The 12,141-nt window shown below is 38.0% G+C and overlaps 1 protein-coding gene across 1 annotated transcript; it reads right to left on the bottom strand.

The window, feature by feature from the left end:
* Positions 1-471: 471 nt before the first annotated feature.
* Positions 472-11,333, bottom strand: frmpd2 (FERM and PDZ domain containing 2). Its single transcript, XM_058407017.1, has 22 exons — positions 10,047-11,333; positions 9,424-9,589; positions 8,873-9,036; positions 8,036-8,101; positions 7,715-7,894; positions 7,001-7,067; positions 6,818-6,896; positions 6,549-6,675; positions 5,902-5,973; positions 5,575-5,752; positions 5,279-5,408; positions 4,819-4,957; positions 3,924-4,076; positions 3,194-3,379; positions 2,835-2,994; positions 2,467-2,647; positions 2,056-2,138; positions 1,454-1,531; positions 1,245-1,352; positions 999-1,115; positions 742-845; positions 472-607 (listed from the first exon to the last, which is right to left on the bottom strand). Exons 2-22 carry the CDS (start codon positions 9,542-9,544, stop codon positions 569-571), a joined length of 2,532 nt encoding a protein of 843 aa, XP_058263000.1. The 5' UTR covers positions 9,545-9,589; positions 10,047-11,333; the 3' UTR covers positions 472-568.
* Positions 11,334-12,141: the final 808 nt, after the last annotated feature.

Genomic DNA, 12,141 nt, shown 5'->3' on the forward strand with positions numbered 1-12,141 from the left:
CATGCTCTCTCTGTGCTTCCTACTAATTACATGATCCAGCTAATCAGCTAATTACAACCTTTGCAAGTCCCTCACACAGCCCCACAGTATTCCCAACATCTCACAGAGGCCTTTAGTCAAGTCATAGCTATCTCCAAATATTCTACAAATAGAATCATGCCATCTTTTTTGCGAGTGCTGCTCTTACATGCAATCAGATTGATAAAATCGTACTTTGACATTCTAACAGCATGAGGACTAAAAGACTGGTGGATGACTAAGAGATCATTGAGAATTTGTAGCATTGATATAGTACAGTTCTGTACTCTTTTTTTGAGGGAAAGTAAGACTTGAAGTTTCAGACAGATCCTGGCCCTGACATACTCTCTGTGACAGGGTAAGGAGTTTGGCAATCTAGAAGAGCCTAGGGGTGGAACCACCGCTCCTCCAACTAGAGATGAGGCAGTTGACGTTAGAAGAATACCCACTGGCCTGGATTCTGGTAGATGTTTTTCAGGCACGTTCCACTGGATGGAACAGGAGGAGCTGATATCTGTGGCCATGGATAGAGATGTCTGAGTCGTACTTCTCAGACCGTGGCCAAATTATCTCTCTGAATCTGATCAGCCTGTAAAATATATGATGGTGCACTTCAATGTCAGAGACTTTTTTCAGCTGCACTGTGAACTCTTCTGGCTTTAAACTATGACTATGTGGCATTCAATTGTTTCTTGAATTTGCTTGTTGTTGACTGGGACATACCTGTACACTGAGGACATGAACTTTAGGCACATGGAGCCTACGCCCAGTTTTTGGCGTCATCATTACCGTCACCAACTCGTCAAGACCATCTCCTGCTTGACTATCTACAAGATAGAGATACACATATAAATCATGCTGTTTGGGAGCTCATAATATCTTTTAAGAATTTTGGCAGAAGGGTTTTATACCTCTTAAAGATCTTTGCTTGCTAACAATTGTAGATGACTACTATTGATTTCTTCCAGACTTACTATTACCTTTAGATTGGGAGATGATGAGCTCCACCTGGTTAGGGCTACTTTGTATGATTTCTGCTGCTTCGTAGAAGGGAACTCCCTCCAGACTGATCTGATTCAGTGAGATCAACCGGCTACCTGAGGGAGGATAGGACAACTTGAGGTAGCTATTTCCACAGCTATTTAAACTGCACATTTGATTTCTGTAATATGACCCTGGATCCTTTTGCAAAATATTTCATAAAGATAGCTTGGTTGTTCAGAGACCTGGTTTGATTCGCCCATCTCTATTAGCTGGTCCTCCTGGCACAACAGATGCAATAAAGATACCTAGATCCAGACCACTAGCACTGTCTTCGCCAACAATTATAATACCTTAAGATAAAGGACAATTAGGACAAGAAAAACATTGTTTCCTTAAAAATTCATAAGTTTAACCACACCTAAAATATGAAATTAAAATTCGGCAACCTTACCAAGGCCTATTTTCGCATCTTTCTTCAAAGTTACACAGAGAATTTCTCGTGTAGGAGCTTGAGGGCTTGTTGGAGTGTCTGCAAGTAAAAAAAGCTTTTATAAAAAGATCCCCTTTTATGGTGAAAAATAACAAAAGTTCCAAGAAGATAAACTCTCTACTTTTTAATAGTGACACATGGAAATCACAAATATGAAGAAATTCATTAATGTGGTATCATTGCTCTGTAATGTTTAAAGTTTCATATACTCTAAATGCCCCTGATTAAATGGACTTGGTACATATTAAGCCTCTTCATGTGGTGAACAAAATGTGTTAGAAGGAGGGAAAGCATCAGACTATGCATGTAAATGCTATCCTGCAGTTCAGAGCCCATAACATACAAGAACATTTTGAAATGCTAAAATCTGGAACCTGAAAGTTAGGAAGTTTGCAAATTGCAGTGACTAGAAGAGAGTGATTTGCCTCTGAATAGATCTGGAACCACATAATATCTTCTTAGCTACTGCTGGTCAGCTACTCTCCCTACAAAGTGCTAGGACTTGAAAATGAACGGAAAAGTGAATGGATAGAGATTAGTGAAGGTGAATATCTATACTATACCTCTTAAAAAGGAAGGAATGGATGGAACCCCAGAGCTTCGCTTTGAAGATACAGTGAATCTCTGAAGATCTTGACTTAAGGCACTACAAGGACATAATATCCATTACCCATTAATATCATTATTATCATACAACAGATGTAATGTAACATCATCTTGGGCATATTTTCTTAGACATTTAGTATATTCTTTGTACTTGCTAATTGTACTTCATTTTTGTACAAATCTGGACTCCATGATTTCCCATCACCCACAGTCACTATTGTGTGTTTATCTGATTACTGATCAGACACAAACAGTAAAGCACACACATTTTCCCAGACTAAGACAAACTCATTGCAGTGTTGCAGTTGGCATGGTGTACTGTTTTTTTAAGCGTGTAAAACAAGATATACAGAATTTAGTGCTCTAACTTGTAGCGCTGCTCTTTGATTCTGGTTTCGATACGCTTGCCAATGTCATCACACAGCTTGCTCATGGATTCACTGCGAGCTACATCAGGTCTGTAATCATTGGATGTCCCCTCAAAAAAGGAAATCTTCCTGCTTGTGTCATTCTGGGCACTGGACACTTCACATTGTATAGTACTGTCCTCTGGGGTAACAGAAAAAAGATGAAGGCTATATCAAACAGCTAAATTGGGTTGGATTTATGCACTATTAATATGGCTTGTAACAAAATCTAGTTAGCATTGACGCTAGTTTTCATTAGCTTTAGTTTAGATACCTCTAGCACTGTTATTTGTTAAATATTACAGAACTTGTATTACTGTAGGACTTGCCTGAGACAAGAATGTGGTTTAACTGGCGAGAGCTCATCTCCTTGTGAAACTTGTGCTGTGCTGTGCACAGGCTGCAGAGGTACCTTGCAATTCTGGATTTCTCCATAAGAAAAGTGTGTTTCTTCTTACTGACGCTGCTGACAATTATGAATTTACGCTTCTGTCACATAGGAAAAGAACCAAATATTTATAAAAAAAAAAACAAAAAAACCCAAACAAACAAGCAAACAAAAAACATAGAATGTGATGTTATAGACAGATAAGGACTAAATGTGATATGTTATGACATCAAATGTTATTATATTCAATATCTCGTCTTACTGGAAATCATGTCCATATTTCTGATAGGGTGGACTTACAACTGCAAAGATATTGATAGTTTCTTCCCAGTGGAACCTAAATCTCATGGTGTGGATGTGGTTTTTTACTTCATACACAGCAATGCCTTTGGCACACACCCCCAAGAGCAGCTCTCCTGCACAATGCATCTTTTCCTGGGCCACATGATGAAAAAGTATACCATACTCCGGAAGCTGTTGGATGGCCTAGAGGTGTAAAAAACAAGAACAAAAACACTTTCAAATTCATGCACCCATCATCAAATTAGCTTAATCTTCTAATACAAATCAGGCACTCTCCATCTATCCATCAACACGGTCTCAGGGAACATGGAGCCTATCCCAGGGGACTCAGGGCACCAAGCAAGGGACACCCTGGACATTGTGCCAACCCATCACAGGTCACAATCATACACATTCACACACCCATTCACACACTACAGGGAGGAAACTGAAGTACCCAGAGGAAACTCTCAAAGCACACGGAGGACATGCACACATAGGATGGAGGTGGAAACTGTCCCTTTGTTCTAAGGATCAATTTTTATCATGAGCAGATATCATGGAAAGCTACTAGGTGGTCCAATTGTGGACATCAGATGCTGTCCAGTAAACTGAAATCATTGTTCAGAGATTTAATTTACACATTTTTAAAGCACAGCTAAGAGGAATATGTGCTTATTACACCAGAACTCTGTGCAGAAAAGACAGCATAATTATAGATATAGAATAAAAGAAAAGTGTGATTTACCTTCAGGAATTCTAGCTCAGACTCCTCAGCAGTCATATTCGCATTATTAGCATGTAATTGTAGTAACTCTTGTTTCAGGCAAGGCAGGGACATTTTCTCCATCATGCTTTTAGGGATGTAGTGCTCAGGCTGATAGTACTCCCTCCCATACAGCTAAAAACAGATAGACAAATGTTGTTGGATATTTGGATATACAAATTCTAAAACTTTGACCATCCATTTCCATTTTGAATGTGGCACACATCCAATGCTTCTTTACATTGGGATGGAGAGCCTGGACTCAGGGCACAAGGTGGAGGGGATACCCTGAATGGGTTGCCAACCCTTCAAAGAGCAAAGTTGCACTCTCTCATATAGGACATTTTGTTAGCAATTTAGCCTACCACACATACTCCATGCACCTAGGGCAGAGATGGAAACCCCCAACCCCAGAGTTAAGATGCAATTGTGTTAACCACTAAGCCAATATAAACCCCTATTGCTTCCACACTCAAGCAGTTCCTAGGCTGTGGTGGGACATATCATCAGCGACATCACCTGAAGTCATCAGGTGTTTGGGGTCTTTCTACATCATATCTCTTTCTTAGGTGTTCCCGTTGGGACCCCAGTTTGTACCCCATCTGCATCAGCCCTCTTTATTTAACGCCACTTGGAGACTCTTTCTGTTGCCTCTATGGTGGCCATAACAGCACCAAGCCCTGCCTCTAACTTTCCCCACTGGTATTTGACCTTCCATTGGCCTTTTCAATGCAGTCTTCTCAAGTTACTGTCAGTTCAATCATGAATAAGCTGTTTTAAGATCTTTCAATAACAAGTCAGATTGTCAGGCCCTTAGAGATGGTTGTAAAAATCTACACAAAGGATATAACATCCTTAATTTACAGTTTGGCAATACCTCAGGCAAAATGTCACCAAATTCAGCTTGCAAAGCCAAAGCACTGAGGAACAGGCCAGTCTCTTCAGTATAGGGCAGTCTGTCTTCAAGAATATCCCTCCTGAGCTGTAGGTAGTACTGGTGTCGTGTCATCTTGTGTCTGCCAAAATAATAAAATCATAATGATACCCAGGTTGATGGAATTTTTTTGAGACTGAAAACAAGGAGTAGGTGTTCATTTTTGTGCCTTTAAGACAAATTATAGCTGCAGTGAAAACACAGCCAGTCTTTCACTTGCCCCTAAAACAACCCCACCACTTAAAAGTAAGTATGTTCAAATTACACATGCCATGTGATCTGCCTTTTAGTGGGAAGACACAGATTCAATATATAGCAATATTTACAACTAGTTCATTGAATGTTCATTATAGGGCAATATGGATATAACAAACTACACCTTTAAGTGAGAAAGGTAACATACAAAAGTAGACTGACGTCACTGATGAAAAATTTTATTCTGACATGCAGGACAAACGTAGACGTGGGTACTTTTTTCCAGCTCTCTGGGGCAATTTTAGAAATTTTGGTGTCATTATCCAGAAAGAAGAATTCTTTAGCTGTAGATATAAGAACCATAAATTAGTAGAAAATAATCTGTAATCTGACATTGATACTATAACCATGATTACTGTGACATAAAACAGAGATGCTTTGGGGGAAAAATAGTAAATATATATCCGTGGGAACAGATTTTGTAGAAATGACATTAGCACACACTGTTGTCAGTGTAGGCAAGGCCAAAGTAGAAGTGCTCCACCATTTTTGAATGGGCAATAATCATATCAAACACATTCCCTCCTCTAGTCTTGACATCACACTTGACTAGGATGGTCTGTCCATTTGGCATAATCACTCTCACGTCCCTTTGTGTTGAACATGATTTCCCTTTCTTTGACTACAGAAAGAAAAGACAGCAGACAGGAAAAGAAACAATAAAGGAGGTGGTTGACTGACATAATAGACTGCACCAAACGATCTACTGTTGAATAACATCTATTCGACGGTGTTTTGTTGTTAATGGCTCTTAATGAGAATCAAACTCACCACAATGGAACTTGGCAGCTCCAAAGTAATAAATGGCTCATCCAAAATTCGAACAAACTCTGGGCTGAAGTTCTACGAAAGAGACACAGCATCTTAATGATGTCATTTTTGTACTTTAATAATAATAATAATAATAATAATAATAATAATAATAATAATAATTCCGTAAAAGAACGTTCCGTATGGCAACTCTTTTCATCTAGTCTTTTCCAGATCACTAAGCTGCTTTACAGAAATAAAGGTCTAGATCTTGATCATTAATGTGACAATGGCAAGTAAAAACTCTCTGAGAAGAAAGGAAGAAGAAACCTTGAGAGAAACCAGACCCAAAGAAGTAAAGTATTATTTTCTGTGTGACAACGTGTTGGGAGATTTTGGTAATTACAGTAAACTGGATACAGTGAAATGGGAAAGTATGAAATGCATCAAAATTCCTATAATTCCAATAGTCATGGCTGGAAAAATGCAAAAACAGGCAACTATACGAGAACTATATAAGAATCGGAATATAATAGGAATCTAATTTACAATAAAAATCAAAATCTGAGTAAGATTGAGATGACAAAACAGGGAGAAAAGGGGTTTAAAAATAAGGCAACAGAGACTTCGGGAGACTTTTTTTTATTCTTAACTGGAAAGCAGTTCACCTTGACCTTTCTTTCACTGAGACTGAGTGACGAGTCAAATGACTGGTCTGATCTATCATTAAGCTGCCTTTGGATGTCAAGGTATGCACTGCTGGTGCTTCCTCTGTGATGGGATGGATGGGAGATTCTAGAACATAAAACAGACTTACAGTTACTTCACTGACTTCACATAATGCCCAGTGTAATATGGTTTGTAAGAGAGCTATTAATCAGGTAGGTTAAAATTACATCAAGACTGATCTGGTGGACGTATACAGTGGACTATTTACCTGTTATTTTCAGCCTGGAATGTGTGGGATGGTGAACTGACTGCTTTTGGGATGCAAGCAGAATTCTCAGTGTAGCCTCCTATTGCAAAGTAAATCTTATTATATATAATTTATTTAATAAATTTTTGGTTTTGATTTAAGATAAGCCAAACTATCAGGTGGCTATTAAAATAAGAGTCCTACCTCGAAGTTTGTGCCTAATCAACTGACTCCTATCTGTTATTGATCTGTTAGCCAACACATTCTCTGCCTGGAAAACACAATAATTATCATTTTATTAGGATTAAAAAAAATACAATATAGATGTATCTTGCTTCATTACTATTATTAATAGCCTGTAAATTTCCTGTAAAATCTGAGAGTATCTGCATCAGGAAATTACTGTAGTTTAATGTAAATAATTGGAAGATTATTACAGCAACTACACAACTGCTGTGTCTGTAGCTGCTTGAGGAGGCATATGTTACTTAATGTCAGATGAAGTTTGATTTGAGACATACAGAAAAACTGAAGAATAGAAGGAATAAAACATGACAGGGAATGCTATTAAAAGAAATGTGGCCTGAAACAAACTAGAGCTACTGTTTATTATTATTTTCGTATAACAGTTTTTCTTTTCATCTTCATCTTTTATCACAGCAATTTGTGAATTGCAAATCCATTAAAGACCACTAAAGACCATCATGTCATACATTTTGTATTGGAGACTTTTCCGTGTTTAACTTTACATCTTTACTTCTGACTCCTTACAAAATGCATATCACACATTTCAATTACATACATTTCTGTAATCTGTTTATGTATCGGCAGACAGCCAACAAAAATCTGATCCAGACAGGAGACCAGCTGATACCAGACAAACAAAATGAAGCTTTCATTTGGTGAAAGCAGACTTACTGGGTGCTGTAGAACATCCTGGACCAGCTGTTTCATGGTTCTCTCTGGAGGAGGAAGGAGAGCATTGTTTTGGTGCTGCTCACATTGCTGCAGCACCCCTTGTAGATTCGGACGTCGATGAGACTCTTCTTCACACATGCTTAGTAGAAGGCTGTTCAAGTGGTCAGTAAGCTGGACAGGCTTCAGGACAGAAGAGCATTATTAGTAGGAATAACATATGTCATTCAAATAGGTTTAGAATTTGGAAACCATAGCATTTTTTCACCAGAAATTGAAATAATGGTTAAAGCTGCAAAGATTGATGAAACATTGGCAACTCACCTGATTTGGAGGAAGCTGATAATCTACAGTCCAATACAGAGTCATTCCCAGAGAGTAAATTAGCATCTAGAAACAAAAAAGTAATATATTTGGATTGCAATTGCAACTATTGCTAATACCATTAATTAGCCCTCTTATGGCACAGTAAGAGACATGGTTGATCATGGTTGACCCTCTATCCTCTAGAGGTCCCCCATGTTGATTTCCAAGGTTATTAACCACTTCCACCTGCTAAATATTACTTCCTTTGTTTGTAAACAATTCTAGCAGTGGACAAATGGATTATCTGTTTGCTCTGCATGCTTGGTTTGGGATTTCTTAATATAAGGCATCTACATCAGATTATTTGCTCCAAAAAAAAAAAAAGATTTGAGGTAGAATATTTTGGACTTTTTTGCGGAACCTCAGGGCACAAGGAGGGGGGCTAACCCAGGGCAGGGCACAAACTCATGCTCATACACTAGAAACAATGTCTTTAGACTATAGAAGGAAATCAAAGTGCCCCCTTTGGAGTAAATCATGAAGTACAAAGAAATCATGCAAACTCTCCACACACTGGGTGGAGGTAGGAATTGCATAAATGACAAAAAAATGACCAATAATATACCTCTAAGTTTAGTATGTTTTGGTTTAAGCAGAATAGACATATTGGCCAATATTCTTATTAAACCTCTAATATCATGACTAGGCACTGCACATATGTCCATAACTCTGCCAAGTCCGTCTTTTTATAGCTAGATATGTTATAATGTTTTAGATCTAACTTTCCGAAAAATGTTTCCCAGCCTGGAACTTTGGCTTATCCTCTGGGAGACTATCACATCCTGGATAGCTCACCTTCTCTACAGCCTCTTTGCTGGAAGAAGACTGAGCCACTGTCATCTCAGGAGAGGTGAAGGAGGTCACGTTGTCAGTGCGGCCACAGGTTTTGAAGGCAACGCTGCCACTAGGTGAGATCAGAATGGAGCCTGGGCTAATAACACTGCACAGGTTACCAGGACCTGGAGAGTTTAAGACAGTAAACAACAGCAGGGGAATATTTGGTGGCTAATCTTGGTATGCTAAAAATGAAATAATGTATGGGGTCAAGACGGTAGGGCTGCATATTGATAATTGTATTGTTTTCCTGCAATGAGATGATCCAATAATAAAGCCTAATTTAGGGTTGCTAAGTTGCGCTAACCCAATGAGTTTATAAGATAAAGTGAAAGAAATACAGAATGTTTGAGTAATGCTTTGGTAAAATGGCAGCTTGGTTTTCAATTGGGTTAAATCAAAGGTAAGTAATTTTTTTATCCTATTATATGTACTGTTTAGTTATTTTATGCAAGTTGCTATATAGACAAATATGCATTCTAATTTTTAAATCTTCATGTGCATCCTAGTACCTTTATCTGAGATGTTTGTTAAGGTTTCTGCTGCAGTGATGAGGATTGCCCACACCTCATCCTCGTCCAGAGCGGACCCTCGGACTTCCAGCACCTCTAACAGGCTCACAAAAGTACTCATCCTTTCTGCAAACGTCGATTGATTGTTGGAACAGATTTATCTAGACTAAAAAGCATAAATGTTGTTTAGTCTGAGCTAGAAAACATCCTTATCTATCACATTCAATTAAAAAGGTTTATTTTCTGTAGTTATTGTTATAGTTGTATGTAGTTGTAGACTTATTTCTGTATAGTAATGTCTATGTATACTTCTTCCAGAAAAAGATTTTAAATAAATGATATAAAACACATTTCATATGTTAAGAGGGCACCCCAAAGCTTGATGTTCCCATTTAAAACACATTTGAAACACATTTAGGTCAATGTATAATAAGAAAAGTGTCCGGAAATTACTGACTAATTAATGACTTATTACTTTTAAGAACAAACAGAAAAGAACTGGGCTATTGCATTCTCAGCATGGCTGTTTGAGTAAGATCTATTTATTAAAGTTATTCAAATTGTTAAAAAAAAAAGCAATGCTATATATATATAAAATACGATTATGTTCTATTACTACTCACAAATGATGTTTTCTGTTGTAGGTCCTTCAGGTTGTCTGGGAAGTAATCCTCTCAAGCATGTAATGAGGTAAATCTCACATACTTTCTGGTATTTATAAAGATTTCACCAGAATTCTCTTCTTATGGATAAAATAATCTGATGAAAATCTTATGAATTAATCAGGCTTTAGACTTAAAGCATGTGTGGGTGTGTATGATTTATTCGTTGCCTGTTTCTTATTAATATGCTGGAAAGTTCTTCATTCGTTCGTTCTGTTCTTAGATGCACAGACATAAGAACTTAATTGTATTACCAGCGAGGATAACCAATCAAAGAGGCAAGGCTCTAGCGTGGGTGTGTTTGGTAATCTGACCAAACACCTTAATGTGAATTCCAGCAGTGTGGCATTTCCACAAGCTTTACAAAAAGTTTTCCTAACAACCTGCAGTCTTAAAAAAGAAATTGATGTATTGTAGAAAGTTCAGTTCGGAGAAGTGGGGGGTGTCAAAGAATGGGAGAAACAAATCTAGTGTGGCAAAGAAAATGATACTTAATTTGTAGTCCCCTGCTGGAAAATCCAACCTGGTCTGACCATATACCATCCAAAACAGCTGGTAACTGCTGGTAGAAATGAAAGTCAAGGGCTTTTCACACCTGAAATAGTGCATCTTGTGTATGGGATCTTGTTTCAGGTTTCATACTGTACCTAGGTTGAACAATTAATCCTGACGTTTCACACTGTACATTCTTAACCCCCTTGGTTCTTATTTGCATATTTGTGCTGTCAACAACCCTGATTGGATAAATACAGCGTGTAACCTCTTTAAATAATGGTTTGTAATTTCCATCAATGAGAAAAAAAATGTTGCCACATAAATACTCTTTGGCTTTTTTTTTTTTAGCTCCCTGAGATGCATGAAAGGCAAGAAAACAAAGATAAAATTCTTTTCTGACCATAAACATATATGAAAAAAAAGTTTGTCTTCAATGGGCACCAATTTTTCCCCTCAGCCCTGTTTACACAGCACACTGGATTTCTGTAACTGCATAAAGGCATACTCTGTTTAATTTCTGATTGGGTGTCTGTTACTAAGCATCTAGCCATAACATTCTGTTGTACACGTTTAGCAATGTAGGATTAACAACACTGTAAAAGTTTCAGAGCAGGGTGCTATAACGATAATAACTTAGTGTTAAGTGCAGCCTGAAAATCCCTTCTGTCTCTGAAGTACCATTACTAATGCTACCTGTCATTTAAAGAAAAGCACACACTAGTTCAGACAATGTATTTATCAGTTCAGTGAAGGAATAAGGAGGCTGGATAATAGCAAAAGATGATCTACCAGTTTTACTGGCTCGCCTTGTGTTTTGGCAGCTGGTCAGACCAAACTGGATTTTGTTTAAGCAGGGTTGACCGTATTATCTTGCAACTGCCACTCTGCCCTTTTACTGTAATATTTAGTATCTGTGTATTATGGGATTTAAGTCCCAATGACCAACTCCTGGACACTTTACTGCAGAGTCTAACCTAAACTGCGCACTTTAGAAGCTGGATGAATATGTTATACATATAATATGTATAATAATTGTAATAAGTGTTACTTTACATGCATTTATTTTACAAGTATCTTTATAGAGATACCTTAAAGATACATTAGATTACTGTGGATGGTACCACTTAGAAACAGATCAGGCATAACATTATGAGCAGTGATAGGCGAAATGAATAACACTAATTACCTCCTTATCATGGCACCTGTTAGTGGGTGGGATATATTAGGCAGCAAGTGAACATTTTATTCTCAAAGTTGATGTGTTAGAAGCAGGAAAAATTAGCAAGAGTAAGGATTTGAGCGAGTTTGAAGGGCCAAATTGTGATGGCTTGATCAGAGCATCTCCAAAACTCCTGGGGTGTTCCCGGACTGCTGTGGTCAGTATCTATCAAAAGTGGTCCAAAGAAGGAACAGTGGTAAACCAGTGACAGGGTCATGGGTGGCCAAGGCTCATAAGATGCGTGTGGGGAGCGAAGGCTGGCTTGTGTGGTTTGAACCAACAGATGAGCTACTGTTGCTCAAACTACTGAAGAAGTTAATGCTGGTTTTGATAGAAAGGTGT

Source organism: Hemibagrus wyckioides, linkage group LG13 (assembly GCF_019097595.1).
Source record: "Hemibagrus wyckioides isolate EC202008001 linkage group LG13, SWU_Hwy_1.0, whole genome shotgun sequence".
In the NCBI taxonomy this organism is placed as follows: domain Eukaryota; kingdom Metazoa; phylum Chordata; class Actinopteri; order Siluriformes; family Bagridae; genus Hemibagrus; species Hemibagrus wyckioides.